The 25,560-nt window shown below is 35.6% G+C and overlaps 5 protein-coding genes across 5 annotated transcripts; 2 read left to right on the top strand and 3 right to left on the bottom strand.

The window, feature by feature from the left end:
- Nucleotides 1-761: 761 nt before the first annotated feature.
- On the top strand, nt 762-3,471 carry LOAG_01265 (hypothetical protein; the record flags this gene model as incomplete). The annotated part of the gene is made up of 10 exons (XM_020445686.1): nt 762-858; nt 952-1,063; nt 1,294-1,378; nt 1,507-1,613; nt 1,978-2,121; nt 2,473-2,570; nt 2,656-2,765; nt 3,010-3,117; nt 3,219-3,272; nt 3,388-3,471. 10 exons carry the CDS (start codon nt 762-764, stop codon nt 3,469-3,471), a joined length of 999 nt encoding a protein of 332 aa, XP_020303879.1.
- A 1,669-nt stretch (nt 3,472-5,140) lies between these two features.
- On the bottom strand, nt 5,141-11,143 carry LOAG_01264 (cmgc/cdk/pitslre protein kinase). The gene is made up of 18 exons (XM_020445685.1): nt 11,049-11,143; nt 10,684-10,803; nt 10,182-10,444; nt 9,568-9,750; nt 9,245-9,438; nt 8,762-8,871; nt 8,507-8,653; nt 8,283-8,411; nt 8,074-8,179; nt 7,821-7,975; nt 7,573-7,697; nt 7,344-7,458; nt 6,944-7,065; nt 6,727-6,834; nt 6,512-6,628; nt 5,924-6,075; nt 5,641-5,815; nt 5,141-5,451 (listed from the first exon to the last, which is right to left on the bottom strand). Exons 1-18 carry the CDS (start codon nt 11,128-11,130, stop codon nt 5,347-5,349), a joined length of 2,508 nt encoding a protein of 835 aa, XP_020303878.1. The 5' UTR covers nt 11,131-11,143; the 3' UTR covers nt 5,141-5,346.
- A 1,128-nt stretch (nt 11,144-12,271) lies between these two features.
- On the top strand, nt 12,272-16,844 carry LOAG_16935 (hypothetical protein; the record flags this gene model as incomplete). Its single annotated transcript, XM_020449590.1, has 9 exons — nt 12,272-12,367; nt 13,189-13,376; nt 13,806-13,894; nt 14,649-14,881; nt 15,204-15,344; nt 15,628-15,750; nt 15,881-15,966; nt 16,237-16,426; nt 16,527-16,844. The coding sequence occupies 9 exons, from the start codon at nt 12,272-12,274 to the stop codon at nt 16,842-16,844; spliced, it is 1,464 nt and encodes a 487-aa protein (XP_020306874.1).
- Nucleotides 16,845-17,749: 905 nt separating this feature from the next.
- Nucleotides 17,750-19,855, bottom strand: LOAG_01261 (hypothetical protein; the record flags this gene model as incomplete). Its single annotated transcript, XM_003136800.1, has 4 exons — nt 17,750-17,880; nt 18,304-18,539; nt 19,042-19,163; nt 19,595-19,855. 4 exons carry the CDS (start codon nt 19,853-19,855, stop codon nt 17,750-17,752), a joined length of 750 nt encoding a protein of 249 aa, XP_003136848.1.
- Nucleotides 19,856-20,786: 931 nt separating this feature from the next.
- Nucleotides 20,787-24,809, bottom strand: LOAG_01260 (NPL4 family protein; the record flags this gene model as incomplete). The annotated part of the gene is made up of 12 exons (XM_020445684.1): nt 20,787-21,087; nt 21,267-21,387; nt 21,550-21,669; nt 21,971-22,141; nt 22,230-22,393; nt 22,825-22,951; nt 23,037-23,195; nt 23,287-23,466; nt 23,701-23,919; nt 24,225-24,347; nt 24,574-24,622; nt 24,709-24,809. 12 exons carry the CDS (start codon nt 24,807-24,809, stop codon nt 20,975-20,977), a joined length of 1,647 nt encoding a protein of 548 aa, XP_020303877.1. The 3' UTR covers nt 20,787-20,974.
- Between the last annotated feature and the right edge of the window lie 751 nt (nt 24,810-25,560).

Genomic DNA, 25,560 nt, shown 5'->3' with positions numbered 1-25,560 from the left:
TCACGGATATTCCTCACGTTCAGATATGATATGGTTGTGATTTGAATTAACTGCATACTTGAAAAGGTCAAGGATGTTTATCTTTGATGATACACCGCAGAAATGTGGAAATATTTTTTGGTGATAGGTGAAAGATAAAACTGATGGGAAAGGCTGAAAGGGGAACAGCTGAAAACCAGTTCCCACTGGTACAGTTAACATCGGTGTTTATCATAGTAATAATTGGAAATCTCTACGATCGTGGCTAATTGCAAATAGATAACCATTTATAATGTTTTCAAATCAATGACAAAAGTGGTGAATCATTTGTCAGTGTTATCTTCTCTACTGATTGAATTCTAAAAGCTCTAAGTGTTGATTTCCCAAACTCTTCCAAAAAATTTCTTATTTTTTTTGAAAAACAAAATTGAATTCTTGGAATGATGAGAAAATTTTTGTGATTTTTGTATACTTATTGCTGCAATTTTTCAACTTTTAATCGTCCGTTTAGTAAGAGAAAAATTAAATTTTAATATGTCCTTTTTACAGGTGCTTGTATTCAATGGGAACAGCAGATTCTATCTAGAAAGACTATGTGAGATTGATGGATGCATTAGATCATCGTGATAATTTCAGATAATCGTTCTAAACAAAGTCCACTGCTTCTAGTGCATTTCTAGGCAGAATATTGGCAGAACACTGAATAATAATATCGAGAACTATACAGAGAAAATTGAGGAATCTCGAAAGTGCTATAAGATTTCCAATTTCAGAATGGAAAAATGAATGAGGCCGTGATCGGATTCATATCGTGCATCATATCGTGTATCGCTTTTGGCTTTATGTTTGCTCCGCTGCATAAGTTCGACAGCAAAGATGGTACCTTCAATATATTTTGTCATTGGGTCTGTAAACGTCCCACTTAATGTCATCAACAATACTTTCTTCATTTTCTCAACTCCAAAATTGCAGGATTATACGTGCAATGGATACAATGCGCCATTGTATTCCTCCTCGGCTTCATAATAAACATCGTAAGAGGCTTCCCGTCCTTCAATCCGATCGCTATGATTGGTGGTTTTCTGTTTGCAACAGTTAAATAACTTTACAATAAGAACTGATTTATAGTTATTTCAATCGGTTTTCACCAATAGAAAAGAGGACATTTTGGTGATAATTGCTGTCGTGGACTTCTTCAAGAACTTGTTATTCGTTTATTGGTAATGTTTGGGCAGAGTAGTAACGGTGGTAGGTCTGAAATCAAAGGAGCTTCTTTCAGTGTTTCAACGTTCAGATTTGTTTTCACTGTCGAAGTTTAATTTTAGGTAATATAGCATCAGTTCCACTCATCAATCACCTTGGCATCGGCGTTGCCATGTTGGTTTGGAGTTCTGTACAGGTAAGTATTTCCGTGCCAGTAAAAAAAAAGATCAGTGAGCAATCGAACCTTGATACCTTTCTTTCTTCTTTTTTAGCTTTCTCGATTTCGGCCTTCTAGTTCAGAAATAATATCTTACCTAATATTAGGTATTAGTTGGCTGGGGAGTAGCGCGATTCGGTTTTTTCGGTACACATCCGCAATTGGTTTACAATAATGCAATGAACGTCGTTGGACTGCTTTTCGTTCTACTCAGGTATCGCTTGTTTAGGTAAACAGTGAACTAATTACTTGAGAGTGACTACCTCAGCAATCAACTAATCTTCTTTTCGTTAGCCTCAAATTTCCATCAAAATGATAAAAAAGATAAATCTCCCGAATTGCTAGGGAAGTTTTTTTTTACTCTGCATCAGTGATTCAGTCATTTTATTCATCGGCAAAATAAGCAAAATCCAGGTAAATGAATCCAGCAAGTAAATCAGGAAAAGTCCAATCCAGTAATAAATCAGGAAAGGTTTGAGAATATTTTTTTAAAAATTTTGTTGCATCTGATGATGAGATACAAGTGCAAAATGCAGTTACCATAACTATGGATTCCAATTCCATTCTTCTGTTTGTAGTGGATTTATATTTGTTTTCGTGAAACATAAGAATCAGGAAGGATATCCTATCACAGAAGGTAATGTAATTTCAATGCAACAAGTAGGAGACACTTCGGCACAACAGCAAATTGACACTGCTCATACAACAAAAACAAAAGTAAGGTAAGGGTGTTCAAAATGAAATTGAAATATTCGTCATCAGTTTGTCGTGAAATTTTCTACCTTTACGATCATTCTCACTACTTAATTCATTGGCACTTCCTCAATATTGTTTTCCACTGTTCACAGATAATTGTTTTTGTTTCTCCCCTGATTCATACAATCGCATCGTTTTGAAGACCATATGATTGATAATTTGAAGAGTGTATGACTGATTAATTGGTAATAATACCACACACGTCAGGATTACCATCTGGTTCGATGACAAATTTACTTCCGTGAATTCTACCTTATAAAGGACTGTGACATTCTTAGTTTAGTATGATTAACTGAGCGTTATGTATAAATTTGCAGATATCTCGGGTTATCCGTACTTTTGGGAATTCTTCATGGTTTGATGATGACTCCTATTGTATATATTCAAGATAATGATTCAAATGCATCTCCTAATGGTAATTATTCTGTTCCAGTTGTGTGAATTTTGGATTACTTGTCACTGAAGAAGACTGAAATTCACTTTAGTTCTCTTAATTTTAGTCTTGGACTATGTTTTCCCACATTTCTGTGCAATATTTTCTTGTTCAACCGCATATTTCATTGCCTATTGCATATGGATGAGGGGTCGCATATATGCTCCAACAGAACTGGTAACTTTTTGACATATGACCATCACCAACATCTATTGCTAGGAATTTGAGTGAGCTGAATAGTTGGAATTTCATTGCCCACTGAAGCAATCAAGAATATTCCATTGTTGGAATCAGGAATGGCTGTCCTGTTCAATGAGAAGAATGATTTTAAAACTAAAAGATATCCTACCTACTCCCTTCTTCTTCAGCCTTATCCTATTCTCCTGTTTTGAAAAGTTCAAAAGGGTTTTCGAGTATTTAGATACTACCCTCAGCTGCTTATGGAGTATTATGGTGTACTGGAATGACACTGTGGTTTGTTTCAAATCGTATGCTATCACAAACTGTTAGCTTCCCAATCACTATGCGGGTTTGTTTCATTTCATTTCATGCGATATCATAAAACATACAGGTCCGATTATTGGGAAATAAAACTAGCTATTAATTGGCCAAATATTTTGAACATTTCAGCTGCCATCAACAATTGGAATTCTAGCGGATGTGCTGCTTTTTAAAGATATCAAAGTGAGCCAATTTTATTGAAGTTTCATCAGAATTTAATATGGTCGGAAATACTTATAAATTAAAACTGGATATTGGATCAAAAGAAATAAGTACCTATAATCACTGCCTTTTTCAGGGCAAAAAAAATTTGACGGTCACATTTTCGGCAGTTGCTATTGGTTTAATCGGTATACTGCTAATCGCATTTTCAAATCAGTAAACTATGAATTTCAAGAAATGAAGAAAAGTTACTTACGGGATGTTGCGCATTAGACTGCCAGACTGCAAAACTTTTTTTTGCTTCTTTAATTTGTTTATGCGAAGATGTAGTTAAAGGCAATGCAAAAAATACCTGAATAACAAAAGTGACAAATACAGCTCCTAAAAATTCATAGATTCGTGAAATATAATTATCATTTCGTCTTTCTTTTTTTTCGCAAAGGAACAGTTCAAATGAGATTGAATCGAATGATAGGACGAATTTGAAATCTAAAATAATGCTTCGAAATCCCCTCGCAAACTTTGGAAATCCTAAAACAATGAGATAGTATAATTGAAAAAAAAATTTAACAATTTTCCCGGGAAGAAGCTCATCGTGGATGAATTGCTTATCAAGTTTGATAAAATCACCTGTTTGTTTCGAATCCTTACAACGATCCGATATATATATAAAGGTAAGAGGAGCAAAGAAATTCAAAAACCCCAAAACCGCTTTGATAAGAGTTCCTTATTCAATTTAGCATTTCTTTCATGGATGAACAGAATATAAAGAGGAGCACTAAACTTTTCTGGGTCAATATATACATATATATAATAATTCTCATTACTTAGCTATTATATTGTTGCCTGAAATCAGTTGCATGTATGCTTAGAATGAGGGACCACAAAATCTGATAATGCACAAGCAAATACTACTCTACTTATGTGTCCAAGAGATCAGAACTCCAGTTTTTCGTGTTTCTTGCTACTTTTTGTGAATCACTGAGTGGATAAATTACAAACATAGAAATCTCGTAAGACCAAAGTGTAGGTAATATTAGCACTTGTGATTATCAATAATCAGTCGAGGAACCAAATCAAATCCTTCCTTTTCTTCATCGTGTCAAATTTTTTAAGCAACATGCGGAAGATTAGACCTATTTCTCAGTGAATACTTCATCTGTAGAGAAATATCTGTAGGAAAACGAAAGAAAAATATTTCTATCAATTATCTACAATGCAGGTAAAACTTTTGAATAAAAATGAGCATTTCCAATCCTTGCTTCTTCATGTGTTGGAATTTTGTACTTTGGACTCCTGTATGTTCTAGCTATAAATATATCCATCCATTAGATATATTCGCTTGGAGTGATACAGTTTAACTTATAAGCAGCAATGAGCACTGTCCAAATTTAATCTTTTCCCAAGGAAACTAAATGATAAAGATAGTCAACCACTTCTTTCTTATCTTCTCCATAATTTACTAACTGCTTAAATAATAAGAGTTAGAGCATAAGAGTATGCTCTGCAAAGCTCGCTGTAATTTGATGTGTGACAAAACAGCCGACTAATTTAAACAATTAAATGATTAAGGATACATTATGATGGAATCAATCATTTAATGCTAGCCAGTGATTAAAAGACTTGGTGATATTATGGATCACTGGCATTGGATAACAGGGTCTTTGACTTCTGGTTTCTGCATAGTTTTTAAATAATTTACGTGACCGTGATTCATAAGTGATTTTCTGAGTAAGGTTTAATTAAATTTTTAGCAAGCAATTCCATTTTGATTAGGACTCAGAGTTTTTAAATGTTTTTATTCCTGCTATTCATGAAATCCACGCGACTACAACGGTAAAATGACAAATATGCTTCTAGATCATAATCGAGAAAAATATAAATTAAAGCGGAAATTCTGCACTCCTTTGTGTTAGTACTACTCAATTAATCGTGCATTTGAGCATTTCTTACTTCTCGTATTTTACTCAGTTTAAATAGGGTGTAAAAAAAGGAAACAGCTTTAGAATTTTCATAAAGGACGTTTACAGATCAATACATATTTCACATCAATTCGAAATATACATGAAAAGACTGATATGAACCAATCATTATATCATTTGCTGAACTTTGCAGCTACATCAAACTTTAACGCAAAACTTGTTGATGCTTCTTTCTTCGGCTCGACTTTTAGCTCTTTGTACAACTTCGCGTTTTGCATCTAGAAATTAAAAAAAAACTGTTTAATATCGTCACAGTACTTCGCAGTTCTTCGTCACCGTCCCTAAACGTAGCAATAACTTTGTCCATGTGAGTTGTGGATCGTAAATCAAACGGAATGTTTGAGCGAGACAATAAAGCAACACTTGTAATATATCTCGTAAAGAAATCACTTAAGAAAAGCACTAACTTCTTTAGATGAAGATTTTGTAATCGGTGTCTTTACGATCGATTTACCCAATTCACTTTTTGCTGGCCATGTTGGGAACATTTCCGGCGGTGTGGGTGGTGGATAACGCTCAAACCAATCATGAGCCAAAGCTTCATGAGCAGAAATTCGTTTAGTTGGGTTATAGGTCAGTAATCTGAAATAAAAGATCTTCAAAATGATCCTTCATTTTGTATCAGATTTTTGAATATTATCCAGATGAATTAAAAAAACCACGATCAGTTTAAATTTTGAACATACATACTCTTTAATGAATTCTAATCCTCTCTCATCGACCAAACTTGTCGGAAATTTCTTCTCTAATTCTCCTGAATGGTGATGCTCAAAAGTCGTTTTTCTTGGACCGGGAAGGCTGCTATATCCAGGCCAGAGTTTATCATCCGGAGTCCCGAGATCCTGAATTTTGTGTTAGATGAATATTTCTGATAGTAATACAGCACGTTAGTTGTTTTATTTCAGCACTGAACTTCAAAATACAATCTACAAGCTGCAATCTTTCTGGTAATATATTTCATTATTGTGGGATACAGAAGTCCGAGATATATGTTGTTGAGTGATTTTCCATCATGATATTGCAGTACTTCAAAAAATAGTAAGAAATATAATTCAGATGTGTTGTTAGTTGAAGAAACGTAAGCGCGAGTCATGGGGAAGATACTTTCCAGGATGGCGATAAAAAACCTGATGGACTGTCCAAAAATTATTCAAATCAGATGCCCAAATGCTTTTAAGACCGAAGTGTCTGAGAGGGAAAACACATTGTAATACATATAGAAAATCTGACGATCACTTCGCATCATAGTATATTATAGACATATCAAAATCAACTTACAGTGAAGATTTTATTAATTTGATCCATTTCACCCTTTCCAGGAAACAATGGTTTTAATTTTAGGAATTCAGCAAAAATACAACCGCAAGACCACATATCGACAGCTGTTGAATACTCCTGCAAGTAGCTCCTTCAAAAGACAATGCAAAGAAAAACCAACCAAAAGAAGGAATGTAACTTGTTAACCAGAAAAAAATGGACAAAAAAAGATATACCTTAACACCCAGCAATAATTCCGGAGCTCTATACCACAGTGTAACAACAATCGGTGTATACGGTTTCAAAGGATCCCCAAATTCTCGTGACAAGCCAAAATCGCCGATCTAAAACCAACAACCATATCTGGCAAAATTATTTTAAATTTCGAAGAGGGATTTTAAGACTTATGAGCTTATGAGAACACAGTGTAGAGATGAACTTCTGAACAAATACCTTTAGGATTCCTTTATGTGACAAAAGAAGGTTTGATGTTTTTAAATCTCGATGCAAAATCCATTCATCATGCATGTGTGCAACACCGGAAAGCAGTTGATGAAGTAAAGTTTTCACTTCGCCTACAAAATTCAAATTTGTAGTAGGATGTAAAAAAAAAGGACAGAATAATTGCTGTGAGATGCTCCGGGTAGTTATCAGTTGATAAGATTAAGACTCAAGTGAGCTAAAAGCTATACCGACATCATATCAACCAAACTGAAGTTGCTTGACAAAAAAACATGGATATTCCTTCTATTTGATGAAAAAGAGTTTTTTAAAGCAAACACCGGTTACTGACTCTCCAAATATATCAAAAAAAAAAAAAAGCTTCAGGAATAATGCCAATCTAAGAAATTACCTGTCCTGAAACGCTTTCCACGCGAGTGCATAGTGTCCATGAGGCTTTTCATATCATGTTCAACATATTCCATGACCAAGTAAATTTTGTCCATATTCGAACCAATCACTATTTCCTGCAGCAGTCAAAATACAACAAAATTCAAAGCCAGATACTTCCGCAGAAAGTCTAAAAGCTTAATACTAAGGTAATAAAGTTTTTAAAGTTTAACAGCTTATATTTGACTTACTCGAACATTAACAATGTTTGGATGATTGCCAGCTTTCAGAAGCATGTTAATTTCACGAAGCGATGTAATTGGGAAGCCTTCCTTTTCTTTTTCCATCTTTAAACGCTTTAGTGCAACTATTTCATCTAAACGTGAAGGATGAAACAAATTCATGACAATTACAATTTGATAACTATATGGTCATCATAAGACATCCGAAAATTTAAAAAATAAGCTAACAAGAGATAAAATATCAGTGTCGAGATGACCTGTTTTTTTCTCCTTAGCACGATAAACAACACCAAAAGTGCCTTCTTCAATGCGGTTCAAACATTCAAATTCTGCAACGTTTCGGCATCCACTAATACCAGGATAATAAACAGGCAACCTAGCTATTAGCCTCTTTTGCTGCTCCTCTTCGAGTCTAAAATACAATGAACTAAAATACCAATTTTTCAAGTTTGGAAAAATGTGAAACAATGAATTGCGTAAATGTGTCTAAATGAATAAAAACACATTAACCTGGTTCGTGTTTCTGGCGACAAACTTGCCATCCGTTCCTCATCAAAATCGAGCAAATCCATGCTATCCTCATCCAAATCACGTAAAATTACGTCACTTTGCGCATCTTAATCAGTTATTTGTAAAAATTATGTTTACTAATAGTTTATTAATGTCGACAGCTTTTATAACAAACAATATTTTTATGTGACGCATATAAATTGGAATACCCGAAGCACTATCCACAACCATTTCTGTCTTGTCGTTTACACCAGAATGTTTGGCTTCGTCCTTTTCTTCTTGCTCATCTTCTGGATCACTATCGAACTTTGAGTACTTTGATGGACCCATTGGCGTAGCTAGATAAAATGAGTGAGACCCAAGTAATATTTCATGTTCAAATAGAAGGAAAAAATGAGTCAGGAAAAATTTGAATTTCTAAACTGGAAAAAACCTTTTTGTGAAACCGATGGTTGCTCATCATCCATTTCATCTGTACTAGTCGCTTGATCAAACTTATTACTGTGTATTTCAGCATATACCTCAGGTACTGTCTTTTCTGTTTTCCCTGCATTGTCATTCGCGTTTGTTACTGTCACATCTAAATAATTATCTGATATTACAACGAAACTTTCAAATCCAGTAAATTCTTATAACTGCTTTGAAAATTTTAAATTTTAAACAATTCAAAAAAAAAACGAATCCATACCGGTTCCATCAACTTTTTCCATATGCATTTTTTTTGATGATACTTCTCCTTCTAAAGCAACACCAGCTCGTTTGGGACTTGTGTTACCTTCACGTTTACGTGGAGACCGACTAAAAACGACATATGCAATATAAAAAAAAGCACCTTTTATTTAAAATAGCCATCTAGTTACTTAAAAGTTAGAAATACACAAAACTTTTTCCTGAAGATGCAACTTGACGGTACAATTAATACGATGGATCAACTTTTGAACAATCGTCATGACCTTCTGTCATTCATCGCACCATTGTCAAACTGTTTTTTAGCTATTCATTTCATCCTTTCCTTCCATTGCATGCTTCCTTATACAAAACATTTTGGAAACTTAAACCCGACATTTCCAGGGAGAAGGGCAGACGATATCGGAACTTTCGCTCCAGTTATGGAAACCTATAATTATGATAATCAAAAAGGAAATGAAGCGAGGAATAAAAATAACTTAACCCTTTACTTGCATCTTTTGCATGATGTAATCGTTCTGCTTTGAGTTCACCGTGATTTTCACGTTCTTTGTAAGACATTTTTACAGATGAAGGTTTCTGTGTCAATTTTGAATCGGGTAAAACTACACGCCCAGCAAGCCGTGATTCATGTTCCCGCGACTGTTGATGTTTGCCAGAGATGTGACGTTTATGGGTCTAAAATAGTAAATTTGTTGGAGAGTGTATATTTTGGAAATAAAATGAATGATTTTGGAATTGTGAATAACGCACTTCTTTTTTTCTTTTAAACAGTAGGCGGTAGATCTTTAGAGGAGGAAAGATTACCTCTCGAGAATCATAATCTCTGTTGGAATAATCACCATGAGTGTGCTTGTCATGTTTTCGTTCCTTGTGCCAGTGTTTCTCATCTCTCGTTTTTTCCGGCTTTCTGATCTTATCACTGAGTCCTCCGCGTTCACGTTCCCTATACTCATGAGGACGGGCGGAATGACTGCGCTGCTTTACAGCCTATGAAGAAGATCAAGGTAAGAAAATATAAGAAAAACAATATGTAGTAGCTAGGATATACTATTTCTTAGAAAATTAATAGTAAATTCAATATTCGGAGAGAGTAGAACTTGGATAACTTGTTAACTGCTAAACAAAACAGGCTGTGTAGATCCCCACTAACTGTACTGGATTCTTTAAAAACAAGAAGAAAATCTTAGCTGTTCACCAAAAAATAAACAAATAAATAAATAAACAAATATATATATATATATATGTACATATATGTAATGAAGAAATGCAAAGATTATTTAGGGAATATAAAATGAACACAAACAAAGCGAAGAATATCATATTTGAAATTAACATGAACAAAGTCAACCAAAAATGGAAGACTACCCTCAACTCTATTGTATCGTGCATTATTTGTTACTGCATACTTTACGACGTACCGGTTCTTTAGGCTGTATGGAAAACATCTCTTCATCATCACTGGAGCCATTTATATTGGGCGTTAGTTTCAATGACTTTTTCGTTTTAGGAGATATCGATCGTATTTTTGACTTCGATTTCTTATCGATATTGGTAATCGTGACGGAAACCGATGATGTACTACCACGCTCTACTTCGATAACTTCACGCTTCAATGCTGAAGAACTGTTCAGCACACTACGCCTTTCTAGCAGCTTTTGGCGTAATCGAGCTTCTTCACCTTCTAGGAGAGAAAGGAGAACTCAGCAAAGGCAGTTTCTATCAATGAAGTCTTTAGATGATTTTCAAGCAATATTCTTCAGTAACAGAAAAATCAAATCCGAAGATGTATTACACTGCATTACACATACCAATAGGTAATCATGCCAGTTTTGCAGTGGTTCTAGACATGACCTCGAAAGAGGGACGAATAGAAGTGAAAAGCAAAACTTCACATTAATAAACTGATGACAATAAACTGACCAACATCACTCGATGAAGCTGATGAATTTTCCTGACATCTTTTTCCCACTTTTATATTATGACCATTCGGATCCGAACTATTGCAAGAAACAGGTGGCCGTTCGATAGAAGTGCTGCCTTCTGAAAATCCACGTGACACTGAACACTGCTCGACCTAATGCTTATGTTATTTGTCTTGAGGTTATCTTTGCAGTTCTCGCATTTAAAGGAAAAAATGCTTGTTTAAAAAATGATAATAGCGCGAACGAAACTTAACAAGAAGAAGTGAAAAGTGAGGCATAGTGTGCCATGTTGCGGTCCGCACAATCGAAAAGCAAAATATCAATGACCTGAACTTCACCCTGATGTACACATAAAGCGACTACCTGAGCTCTTCCTATCATCATCGATTGCACCTTCCTCTCTATCAGTATCTGTATATTGTCCATCATCTGATGGCGAATTCATTTTTGCCTAAAACTGCATGGATTTTTTCAGTCACATAATTGATTATCTGGGGGTGATAATCTTTTTAGTGGCCAGCACTGGAAGAATACCTATTCTCATGGCCAAGGGGTATCCTACCACTGTTAGCCACTAAAAATTGATTAGAGTATATACTTATTAATTAAAGTATGCCTTGCTCAGGACCTATTTATTTAAGTTCAAGTGAAGAACTACAAGCAAAACTTATATCCCAAATCCTATCATCATCGATAGCACTTCCTTTCTAACTGGTAATCATTCCAAAAGAATGTGCTTGTGTACCTGTACAGTGCCCAACAAGTTTTCTTTAAAATTTATTTCATATTCATTTAAGCGCGTAGAAATTTTGATTCATTTCACTGTTTCAAAAATGAGAACTTGGTACGAAATAAGATTCTCCCAATGCAAATCATTGAACAGTGATTTAAAATCCATGCCACTGTATTTAATATATGATGAATGACTGTAACACTATCCCTGAACTAGTGATTTGAAACAATCTAGCATATTTTAAAGATCCCGAGAAGTTTTAGAAAAAAAACAGTTCTCCCATCCCCATACCTGCACCGAAATGACGAAAACCACGGTGCATAACTTTGACTGTACCGCGATGAAAATAACATTGGTTGCCTCCTTGTTGCATTCCCATAGGTTGTGGCGTTTGTTTACCGCACACTAAGTTTTGATCGGAATGTTCTTTATGACTGTAACACATAATTCACGGTGAATTTATTTCGACATTTTCTCAGTAAATGTCATCCTTCGATGTATTGCGGACAAATAAAGTGCTAGTGGTTTGTACTGTTCATTTAATATACAATTCTGTTGCAGATGAAAAACAAGAATGCTAGAAGGAATTCATACCTCATTTGGTGTAAAATCACAGTTTTGATTTAGCTCAACACCCTTTTGTCTTTTAGCACTGCCTTACTCGGTGTGCAGTACAACACTTCCCTTAACAGTAGCACTGCAATAGCTGTGTTACATTTTGGAAGAAAAGTTCTTTGTCCTGAAGAAAATTGCTTCCAATTTTCTGAAATCAGGATGATCAGACACCATGACTTCATTTTAGATGTAAAATGGAAGCTTTCAGGTTTATTTCAGTTTTCAAAGTGATCGGATCATGCGCTGCGGCACTGGTCATCGTCGCTCAGCGAAACGTCTTTTGAAGCTTGTTGTCATGGTTTTGCAATTCAGCGAGTTGCGGCGGGGAGTTGTGGTAGATCTTTTTGGGGAGGAGATTTGACTCCAGTGTAGGGTACGTTCCGTACGGGAATGTGAGTTGACAGTCTCATGTTGACAAGCTTGGACGATGCAGACCGATCATTTTATCGAGTGGTTTTGCTGAGATTATTCTCCCCACGGTTGTGTTCATTCTTTTGCAGATTGCTCATAGTGAACGGATATTGGTGATATCCTGCGCACCCACTGCTACCAATAATTTTGTGTCATATATTTGACTTTTTTCAGAATCTTTCGTGAGAACTAATTAACATGATGGCATCGGAAATGGCATCTGTCAACTGTAAAAATGAAGGGATAATAAACGAGTCAAAAAACAGCAATATAGCCGTAGTAAGCGTGCGTTTTTATCCTATAACTAGATGAATTATTTTATCATATTTCTTGATGGGTAGAATTATTCCACAGAGAGTGAAACTATTGTCTATGGACTTTTTAATTTTGCTAATATTATGGGATTGTAGCTAAAATTTTTTGCGTTTAAATATACACGCATTTTCTACTGCTATTCTATCACCCACTGTAAGATCCAGTGTAAGATGGAAATATAAAATACATGCAGTGGATGTATATGCAGCCAACTCATCTTATGCAAAACATTTTCACATCTCGCTTGAGAATATTTAACTGATATTTAGTAGACAAGGGTCAGCTAGTTTTGCTCAGAGTTTGACAATTCAGATGCTGTATATATGTACTGAAATATATATTAAAAAATAGCATATTTAGTGGCCTTGCACAGATTTATGAAGGGAACTTTTTTATCAGTGATAATTTTTAGAGTATATATTACTTTAGTTAAAGGAGGAAAACAGTGAATCTGTGGAATATGTGGTTGTATCAGAAACAGAGGATAGCGAACGCTTAGAGCTTCCTTTGCTGCCAGAAGATTGTTCCCTGAGTTTAAACACTTTAGTTCATGCATTCCCCGGTGCCCATGGATTAAAATACAAAAACTCTATCACAGGAGCAAGTCGAGCTTTACTGTAAGTTTATATTTCAACGTTTTTTTTTCGGGATACTTCGTTATCCCTGTTGTGATTAGCCTTAATGAATTTCTTTGAAGCACTTCGTTTACCTCGATACTTTATTCGCCGTATGGCTCGTTTAGATTTGAAAAAAAAAAAAAAGGAAAAAAAAACTTTGTTGTTCACTGGAACATGACTGGAAAACTTTTTCTTTTTTTTCACTGAAAAACTTTTCATTTCAAAGCCTTGCTTGTCTCCAACTGAATGGTTTATAGCTGGCATCCGTGATAGATCCTCAAAATAAAATTGTTCTGTGCTATTGTTTAAACATTAAAACATAGAGTTCAGTTGAATGGTTAAGAATTTTTTCAAGTCAAAGATGAAGCGCGACCTCATAATATGGATTTTCTAGCTCTTCGTTAACGTCTTGTTTGGATTCTTTTACAGGATGGATCCACAAGGAACTCGGTTTCTTGCACCTCCCGATGGTTGGAAGAATAAGACATTCATTGTCATTTATCCTCACCGTGGGTCAGGTATGTGTTTAGTATTGCATTGAGTTTGTAACATCGTTTTTTGAAGATTTTTAGTTATATGATGTTATATGATGTCAGAGTTAGTGAGTTCGATATTTTTCTCAAGAGAAAAAGAAATCAGGTGATTATTAGTGAATGCTGATGAAGAGATCACTGTTCTTCGTTTGTCAAAGGATATATGCGAAATGATAAAAGTGATTTTGTATCGCTAGATAGTGGTTTTGTACCGCTAGATGGAATTGCTGTGGTTTGATATCAGCTCGTGATTTTGGAAGCGATGACGTTGGAAGTGAAGGTGAAATGGCCTAAGCGCTATGAGTGATGACTTTAAATGCAGAGTGTTTACTTGATAGTGTACGATGTAACAAGTGACTCTTATTATATGCAGAAATTGCGCCTGCAAATGATGCTGGAGAATTATTTTAAATTTAGTGATGAAAGATGTATCAAGTTCAGGTGCTTAATTTAGTTCTGTAGGAAATATCATGTTGGAGCTTTTACCAAGAACAGGTTGAGCATTGCGGAGGAAAATTAGTTATAGGGTAGTGAAATTTGCAGAAAACCGTATTTTGAATACACTGTGCAAGCAGTGATCGTATGGTTGCAGTTTTAATAGTAAGTTTATCGAAAAAAATCGAAAAATGAGATCCTTGAATTAAAGAAATATGTTGAATTGATAGGTTTCATATGTGGGAAAGGAAGGGGGTGAGTGTGTTACCGTTCATCGTCTAAACAATCAGTGTGTGGTGTGCAGGTGATCAGAACACGAAGCGCAAGAAGATGATGGATGAGTGTGAGCAAGAGGGCGATTCCGAAGATTCGCAAGGGGGACGCGGGGGACAGTTTACCGCTAAGCAAAAGCGTATCGAGGATCCAAGTGGCGAGAAAGCGTGTATTGATTTGATTGTCCTCGGATTGCCATTCAAAACATCTGCTGAAACATGCAAGGCATATTTCGAAAATTTCGGCGAAGTCGTCCTTTTTGATGTAAGCTAATGCTACTTTTAACAAGAAATGCATCCTTGCCTTGGGACTTTTTTCTTTCTCTGTTTATCATCAATACTCCATACATGTTCGAAATGAAGAGTTTGATAGGGTTTTTCGAGTTGCGAAATGATGTTAACTGTCTTGAATTTGTGTAAAAAAACGGTTAGTTGTGAACATTTTCTAGTTTCTTTGAGATTTGCGAGGTGGTTGAGTTTTGAGTCTGTTTTTCGGATTTCACGGGGTATGCTCGTTTTCTTTTTCTGCTTTCCCTAGAATTTCGTAAACTTTAGGAAGTATTCAGTTTACCATGAAAAATTTGTAGTTAAAAACTGACCCCAATGGTGCATCAAAAGGTTTCGGATTTGTGCGAATGGCTGATTTTGATGCTCAACAGCGCATCCTCACGCAGCAGACTCATGAGATTGATGGACGTCGATGTCAAGTGAGGATTCCTCTCTCAAAGGTAATTCTTCTTTGTAATACATTTAAACTTTTCTGAGTTCATATGTGCTCACTTCGTGTAAAAGATTCCTTACTCTCTCAAAAATTAGTTTCATTCGGCGTTGATCTGGTCAATGTAAGCTCTCTAGTTGGAATGTTGGGTAGGAAATCAGTAAGTCTTTAAGAAGCTTTTCCTTAGATCGTTGATCCTATTCACATTTCCTCATCATTACTGATCAAAGCTCTAAACGTATACAGGATTGATTTCCGTGATGATTTTAGAATAAAAAAAATTGAAATTATAGGGAGATACAGGATCACCAGTAGTAACTCGCATATTTGTGGGTCGCGTACAGGAAAAAACCACCGTCGATACGCTCCGAAAATTCTTCAATGGAGAGGCTGCTAAAATTGATCCAAATGCATTTGTAAGTTGCCTTGTGGATGACTTTTACGTTGTCAGTAGGTGTTGGATCTTCCACTATTTCCTCCCTCTTTATTCTACTTTATATATCGACAAACTATAGAAGTTCTCGCTTTATGTTTGATTTTTTAAAGGTAACAGATGTTTTCATTCCACGACCATTCCGATCATTCGCATTTGTCAATTTTTCAAGTCCTGCTGTAGCCAAAGAACTGATGAGGTGAGTACAGAAATAATAGCAGTAAAATTTTTCCACTGCATTGTATTTTTGCTGCGTTTATTATTATCTGAATTTGCATAATTTAAAGTCGTCGGTAGTGACAACTGCTATTTGAAGGGTAATTACCCGCAAAACATCTATTTACCACATACAGATTAAGCATGATTTTTCAGTCTTGCCCATAAAATATATTAATGACTTGATCTCTGCTTAAATATTGTCTGGAAAAACTTTGTTACTTCTAGCATCCATACTTAAATCAACTTTAAGGCAGGGAGACTTCATCATTGATGGCTCATCGGTAGCAGTAAGTGCAGCTGCACCTCGTGAATCAGACTTTTCTCCACGATACGGTCAAAGTGCTTCGTATGGATTACCAAGTCAAGGGCGCCATTCGCGCAGATTTTCCGACAAATATGGCTATTCTCCGGAAACTGTTAGCTTCAAAAGTCCCGATTACGTTAGTGAATACTTTTTGTCGGAAATAGAACTGCGACAGTAAATCAGCTTTTTTTTTTCATTTCACGTATTTTCTACTTAAAAGTGATGAATTGTTTTAGACGTCGTATCCGTACGACCCTATGGTATCTCGTTCAGTGGATAATTGGCGTGCTAGCACCTATCGTTCATCGGATACGCGCGCATCGAATCGTTTTTCACCTGGTTATTCCAATTCTCCTCGCTATTCGACACCAGCGCGTTCAGGTACAAGCCAGGCATTAGCATCTGGGCTGGATGCGCTGAATTTGAACAAGATGAATGTGAATCCGGATATGATGGATGCCGCGTGGCAGGCTTTTTGGAGTACTCTGAGCAATAACAGCAATAATGCTGGCACTGGCACATCTTCTACTACCAATTCCAATGGGAAATGGTAAAACTAAAACGCAAAATTTGCAGATCTTGTCCGATTTGCTTTGCGTTCAGTCGAACTATTTTTTCAAGCAAAAAGTTCAACTTATCGCTTCCTTAACTTTTAAAATGCTGAAATGAATTTGCAGTGTTTGTTATAAAGGAGAATGTCGCCCATCACTCTCGGAATATATTTTTTCCATCTTTAGAAGCAAGATGAGTGAAATCTATAAAAGGCGTAACTTCGACAACCTTGAACAAACTGTTGAAATACTTCTTGAAATTTAGATTGTGGGTTGTAGTTCATGGTCCTAAAATGTCTTCATTCAAATTGGTAGTATTTCTCTTCCGCTAAATCCTAGGCTTACTGCTTGTTTCTTTATTAGTTAGTATATAGATATTTATGTATCATTCCTTTATTTTCACTCTTCTTTGACCGCTTCTTGAAAAAAAAGAACCTAAGACCTTTTGGATATTTTCGGTAACAAGTTTCTACAGTAATTTTATATTATCGCGATAAAAGAGAAGGAGAAGGAAGTATTTCCTTCCTTTTTTTCCGCAGAAATTAAGGTTTCTCATCCGGTCCCGGGGAAGTTTTTTTCTTATTTCATCGGTTTAAAGTGTAGGCAGTTCAGCGCTGATTTGCTTGTTATTTCGTTTTTTAATTTTCTTTGTGAAATTTTTTACGGCCTGAATATATATATATTTCGATTAAAATTTAGACGAAAAAAACAAAACGCAGAGCAACATGTTATGTTAAAACAGTTAATATGCAAAATGTGTGGGGAACATACAGTGAAAGGTAAGAAGTCGAAATAACTGGAGTTCTTTAAAACTTTTTCAAGGAGTCAAGAGCTGGGCAACTTTTGTCTTTGTTTTCATTTCATGTCGTTTGCATAGTGATTTGTGCTTGTGCTCTGGAACCCATTGTTTAGCAGAAAGTAGTGCAATCGCATCGACACTGACATGACTGATTTTCAGGATGTTTGTGAATCAGTTTAAACGGATAACTGGTGTCAGGGCACTGTGATTTGCCACAATCACATTCGCATTCCGGGCAATCTAAAAATAAAGTACTGCTTTGCAGAAAACTGATTTGTGATTTGGGCGGCAACTGATACTTTCCCGCCATTTTATAGCATTGATGTTTTTAGATCCGTGCATAACGAGAGCTATGCATAAATGATTCATCCTGCTTATATAGAGATATGTTTCAGTAGCAATCGTGTTTTAGTTGCTAAATGATCCAGTCTTTGAGGATTATTTGTATCCCACTACCTATTTATCACTGATCATGTTAACTTCAATTAAGCATAGCTAATTATGATGGTGTCCATTATTTCCATTGTGGTCGTGTTGCATTAGTACCAAATGTCGATATTCGATTTCTGGGGGGGCGAAATGGAATCAAAATAGATCTTGATTAAATGAGATTCACTTATGCATAAAACATTGTGACAACTCCAAAATTAGTGGAGGGTAAACCTTGCGATCTTTGTGACTTTCCCACGCTTGGACTAAAAGGGCAAATTTCCATCTTCCAGATCATGTCGAATAATTTATTATTAGCATTGTATTGATGCCAGCACTGCAACCCTCTGTAAACCAAATCGCTGGCTATTTCATGTTCGAAATTTTCATTCGGTTGATTAAGGCGATCATTTATGCAAGCATTTTCATCTATACTTATGTTCTTTGATGTACAGCATATTGGATCCCATCTGAAAAAGAAAGTGATGCTAAAATGAATTTCGTAGTTGGAATGGTTAATGGTAAGATAGCGGGAAAGAGGAATCATCGATTTTTGACGATATAGAAAATTGGATTCTCTAAATTTCATTTCTAATGGGGTGTAGGATGCACTAAGGCGTGGAAATTTTATTATTCCAAAGTAGGAAGAATAAATTTATTTTAGTTACGAACTTCCAGGGAATCATCTCGGAAACTATAATAAGAATTTAAGAAATGGTGAGGAGTTGAGAGACATCCATTTTTTATGCTCATTTGCAAGGTTTATTCGTTTTTCTTCTTTTGTATGACAGAGATCTAAAAAGTTCGTTGCGATGCCTTTGCTCAACACTTAGACTGATTTTGAATAAGTTAGGAAGAGTCAATGGATTCTGAAGATGTGATGCGGCTCATTTTAATTATGTCCCATCACTTTGTATCTAAGAATTTGATTTTGATTTCTCACATGTTTCATGCAAGGAAATGATAACTTACAGCGTAACTTTTGTGGAATTTTCAATAACATAGAGATTGAAGCCTGCAAGCCACATCTGCCCGGAACAACCTTCCGGTATGCCGGAGCACTGAGGTACACTTTGTAGTCGAGTACATTTAACCTTCAATGAACTGTTCAAGGCAAGTAAAATCCAGTAGGTAAACAGGTTTGTCTAATTTATCTACTTTTATGAACATAACGAATTCAGAAGATTGGAAGTCCTGCCATGACGTCACATCATAGTGTAAAGGGTGCCAAGGTATCGTGTATCACAAGGCCTAAATCAATAAGAGCATGTTGACTTCCAGAGGATCATACTCGACTAATCCATCCCAAGTTGATGACAAGAAATTTATTTCGGGATTTTTCCCACTGATAGTTCACCTAGCTTTGTGAATAACGGGGTCATGCTGTAGAAAAAATCGAAATAGGTGATCTTCCGCATAAAAACTATGTTCAGGACTTCATGTCCCCATCCATCTTATTCCGATCCAACAGCATTTTGAAATGAAAACAAAAAAAAAAACGAATTTAAAAAAAATGCAAAAGTACCAATTGTATATTTCGTTCAACAAGCTCACACTGTGTTAGCAATGAGCCCAATTTCCCATTGTGTTTGGGAGACCGTTGTATTTTCGATATTCTGTAGCCTGGTTTACATGTTAATGAATAGTCGATCGCAGCAAAAGTAAAAGTATTGATAGAGTTCCCAATAATGTACCACAACAAGAACCAGTGATGGTCAATATACATCGCCATGAAAAACATGACATTGATGACCACAGATGATACATTGATGGTCATCATTTTCATCTTCTTCCCTGCACTACTTAAGGAGCTGAAGGAAGATGAAAATATATGCACAGATACAATCCACTAGTCAATTATCGGTCGCCCCCCACGTCAATCATCCTTCTTCACAACTCGTCTTTTCATTCACATCATTTAACAATACTGCTCCTAATAACTTCACTTGGTCGTTAACACTTGTGTCGCAAAGTCCACTCCAAACACTAAATTAATTAATTACAAACTGGGTCAGTCCAAGTCCTTTTTATGCCAGCTGACGGAGTCGCACGAAAAAAGAAGGGGTAAGAAATGAACCACAATTTTTTTTTTTCTTTCTTACATCTGAAGGAACTTTCACTTCTTGATACTCGAAGCAAAAATGTTCAGCAACTTTCGGGATGTACTGTATCTGACAGACTATAATAAACTTGAGACCTCAGGAATCGATCTCAGAAGCCACTAACAAATAGGGAAACTATCCAACAGGCATAATGGCATCATGACAAATATCCTGCTGAATCAATAATTCATGCGTGTCAGCTTCAATCTTGCTTATTATGAGGATGACTATTAGTATCTACCTACTGCCAGTTCTTTGGAATTCCTACTCCCGTTTCTATTAAAGCAAGACTTAAGAAAATTTGTTGATTCACCGTTCCAAATTGGCATTTATCTCCTAAGTTCATTTACATTGCGAAGACATATTTAAGACAATACCTGCAAGGAATTATGAGAACAAGTAAATTATCAACAAGGAGGGAAGAAATGAAAAACTATTTCATCGTGTCACACTTTAAAGACAACATCCCACTGAAGCATTTATTTGATATCACAAGAACCTTGTCCATTATAGACCAAACTTCTTAGAAGAAAAAAGCCAATTCTGTTTTAAATCACTTCACTGTTCAAATCTATCACAGTAATAAAAATCAAACTGAAATTCAAAAAAATAAATGCCAGTAAAAAACCTACTTCATCTTGACAAATCAGCAAAAAATATGGCACAAAATCGTGTTCTAAGGAAACCAACTCAGTACGACCGTCAAACAAGCCTCGCTTGTCAGACTAGTTCATATTTTAATGCGTTTATATTCCCAAAAGAGAATTTATTATAAAAGTACATAGTGAATAGCAAATTAAACTTTAGGTTTCTGATCGAGGAAGACCACACATTGAACAATCTGTCCGTCCCACTAAATTTTCAAACGTACAATGTTTGCAAGACCACTTATTGCTTGATTCGGTGGTCGATGACTCTAAAAGACATTAATATTACAATAATCTATCCCATTCTTTTATAATCAACATAATTAGCTATAGCAGAACAAATTTTCGCCCATTTAAATAAAGCGGAACTTTTATTGGTTTTCTTCTATTACTATTAGATGTCCTTTTGAAATATTCTTGAAAATTTGCTAAAAACCAGCAGTTTCACCTTGCACTGAATGAAGACATAATGCTGATAGCGTTGCCCAGTTGGTATTGCCAGATGCCCACTCCATTGCTTTATCTCGATCTTGCTGTTGAACTATGTCGCAAAGCGATTTAATTTCTTCCTGAAATTTACCTAGTAAAGTTTCCTTACTTGATGATGTTAATTATATTTTGCATTTTGACTTGAATATTTTCGGAACTGCAGGCAAGATTTTTGGGCCCAGAGAACTCAAGATTATGCTGAATCCATTTCAGAAAAAAGAAAATGATGAACAGTTCTCGACCTTGGAAAATTTGACTATATCATTATTAAGAAGAAAAAGAAGAAAATGGAAATTCGTGGCCAATTCAATGAACTGATTTTGTGAAAATTCAGATATGTATCGACCGACTGCTTTTGAATCCTGAAATGGCAACTTTGGAAAATGTAAGAATGAATAAGACCAAATGATAATAATCCAGTTCAACCTACAAAATTAATGATAAAAGTGCTCAAGTTCTGCAAAGGCGCATGCAATGAAACTTTTTGTATCTTCCTAAAGTAACAGTTGTAAAACTTATCAGAGAGGGCACTGTCACAACAAATACGACATAGAAAAATTTATTTTAACTGCTAGAAAAAGTAGGACATTTGAACATTCTTTAAAATTTTTGGATGAAACAGAAAATCATAAATAGTGTAAAAGAGTTCTAATGATTATATACCTGCAATTCGCCAATTAAAACACGATTCTCAGTTGGAAAATTACATTTTTTTGAAATATTAAATGTAGCGTGTGGCTCTTTTGGCATTCCTGCTGGAACATCAACAAGCAAATATTCAACAGGCATTGGACGGCCATTTTTCCTTGTTTCAACGCCGTATTCATTCTTTTCCTATAAAGAGATTTACATAAATACGTGTTGGTCGCAAAGAAGGACAGAATTAATATTAAAAGCAACAGCAGAACTTTATGTGACGTACCATATAATAGACATCAGTGATATACTGTGATGGAGTTAAAGGCACTTCACGTAGGTAAGCCAACTCAGGATGAGAGGTTGGACACAACAAATTTGCCTCAACGAGAGAGGCACACTGATTAGAAACTTGGTAACCACTAAAATCAATTTGGTTCCATTCGTTACCTGTAAGCAATGTAAACCAGAAAAAGTATACTGAATGATACCAAAACTATTTCATTAAATGACGCAAACAATTACAAGTTAACAATTTCAACTTTAAAAGGATAAACGGTTAGAATATTTATTAGTTAACATAAGTTACTAGTTTAATCTACGACTATGCTAACTACAATTTAATGTTTATATCAAATTTTTTCCAATATTGCTTATACGTATTCGTGTTTTAGCTTTCGTCCAAGCTATTACATGTCATTTTAACTTTTGATTTTGATATTGTATCTGCGCTGTTTAAACGGAGGTGACTGCTTTCTAGACAAAAAGATCAGCTGCATTATATAACAGTTTTCCATCTAGCAACAAAGTAAAAATCTTGAATCAAAATGTTAGCTTCGTTTAACCGATACAAAGCTGATCCATTATTTTGAAAAACGGACCTGACGCAACAACCGTGGTAAATTTAGAGCCAAAGTATCCATCTGTGCAAAAAGTAGTTATGTTAGGATATTTATTTTGTAGCCAACCAGCTGTGATGCATTCCTGTGCAGTAAGGAAGAAAGAATCCTGAAATGAAGAACAAAGTCTTTAAACCACGAATTTGGTAGAAATTCAATCAGTTCAATCCAAACAAAGTATGAAATATGGAAACCTTGTGTCGCGTACAACAAACAGTGCCTTTAGATGAATCCGCAGACCATAAGTCAGTGAAAATCCAACCGACCCGTTTCAAATTAAGATAAGAACAAAGTTCATCTACCATTTTCTCTTGTGGATCAGCTTCCAGACATACTGAATCGGCCGAACAAGACTATAATATCACGAATAAGAGAGATAGAAGTAAATTCGAAACAGAAAATAATTAATTATTATATGAGCTTAACAACATAGACAAACCAAACCTGCGGTGGTTCATAAATAGCAGCAACTGTTGCTTTAATCCCAAGCGGAATCTCTTGAAAAGGTTCGTAACGCCCGATCATGTAACCCATTCTTTGATGACCCGTTTTACGCCAAAATGCAAGAAAACGATTTACAACTTCCTCATTTTCAATTGATATATTGTCCACATGTCGAAAACGCTAAAAATGAAAGGAAGAATACGATTCTACACATATATTTGAAGTTTCTTTCGGTAGCAGGGCAGTACTGAATGTGAACGCTATCGTTTCCCCTTAGGGTTACAAGTCTCATTTACTCAAAGATATGTTAAGCATTATTTTACTTTATTTAAAAAATGTTCTAAGATACATCACTCAAGACAACGTTAAATATCGCGTGATATGAAATTTTTCTTGAATAAAAATTTAAGAAACCTGTCTATTCAGTGTAACCATCGGAGGTCGACATTTGCTACATATACCTTGTGGGTAAGGCTTATGACCTGGACAGTTAGGTTTCAATGAACAAATAATATTTTCTAGTGGTTTCTTCAGCTGCGTTCCTTTACCATGGCCAGCAGTCATTTTACGTACATATGCGTGAAATGACATATGTTTGATATCTTTTTTTTTGAGGTAATCTTCATCGTACGGCTGAAAGAACGTTTGTAAACAGCTTCCCAAATCTTTTAACAATTGCCAGAAATGGGAAAATCAGGCTATAACCTAGATTATTTATATGAATTATTATAATTCTCGACTTGTCATCGATAATGAAAGAATGCGATAACAATTAAGTAGAAGCCAGATTTTTGAAGAACTGAAGTTGCCAACGGGAAAGTCACGTCTTAGATATGACAAGGAAAGTCACGGCTTAGAAATGATAAAGAAAGTTACACTCTAGATGTGATAACCATACTTCCAAGCATATTCCCAACAAGTTAAAGGGAGGAGCTTACATCTAACGGTAAGCAGTGGGTGCATTTTTGACGTGTGCCGTGATGACACATGCGTGGATCTCTCTCTCGTATAATCATCCCATCTTGCTTTGCAAGGTAATTGTCCACTTCGTCAACTTTTTCCTGAAAATAACATAGGGTCCGTGTGATTAATACAAGACTGACTTACTAATTTCTGTAACAAAGTTTTACTTTTCAAGTGAATCTTACAATCGAATTGTTGAAATACAATTAGAGTAATTAAATTCGACATTAAACTACGAAAGTTCCTTTTGTGTAAGAACAGGCAGATAATTACGCGTTTGTAGTGAAATATTAATACGCAGAATTTTTTTTGAAAACGACAAACCACTAGTGAAGCTTCGAATACCATACTTTCAGTACTTCCTTCTGTAGTCCTGAAATTACGACGTGTTCATGTGAAACACGACTGCCACTGATATTCAGTTAGTCTCCCGACAAATCCCTAAACTTAGTGACACACACAAGTACCCCACGACATTCCACAGAAGTGACAAGGTCACTAATTTCAACAATGGTTTGTGCTATTATTGGGCAGCTCGGGCATCCGCAAGGTACCAGCATCATGAGGATTAAAAATAGGGACTGTTACACCTATGGCCAAACTTTGTGGGTAGGTAGGTACATTAGATCTGTGTTATTCGGACGACATCCTCTTCCTTCTGTGTTTCTTCCACAGGTAATACCAAGTCTTACTGTATTGCCCCTTACAAATCGAAGCACTTATGTGAAGCAAAAAATGTCGGCCCACTTTAAAAATATTTTGCTGTGTTCATAAAGGTGTTGTGAGTTACTGACCTCTGCGCATTTTCTGCTTGTCGATCACCGATATTCTAATTCTGTGGCCCGGTCTTCGCTTAGAATGACTGACTCGAATGAAGCTATTAACTACGCAGTGGCTGAAGGCAGATTAAGTAAAAATAGTTTGTAGATACTGATCTTTTATCTTTTGTTGGTCGAAATAATTTGTTAAGGCCTCTCATCGACTATCTAGAGAGGGGCAAACTCGAATTACATGTTGCAAGTTTGCAGTTTAGAGTAAATAGTCCCAATACATCGTTTTTTGTCTCGTTTTTGAGCTAACTTCCATTTTCACTGTGATAATTCATCCCTCAAAGGTATGAAGAAGCAAAGCTCACCAATGAACGCGGCAAATCAAGCATATTGTCAAATCTATGCAAGAATATTCTTTTCTCCTCTAGTCATACTCTGCCGCTTATTTCTACCGATCCATATATATATATATATATATATATATATATATATATATATATATATATATATATATATATATATATATATATATATATATATA

Source organism: Loa loa (genome assembly GCF_000183805.2).
Source record: "Loa loa unplaced genomic scaffold supercont3.29, whole genome shotgun sequence".
NCBI classification, from domain to species: Eukaryota; Metazoa; Nematoda; class Chromadorea; order Rhabditida; family Onchocercidae; genus Loa; species Loa loa.
The sequence above is the reverse complement of the archived record's forward strand: the minus strand, read 5'-3'. Positions and strand labels throughout refer to the sequence as shown.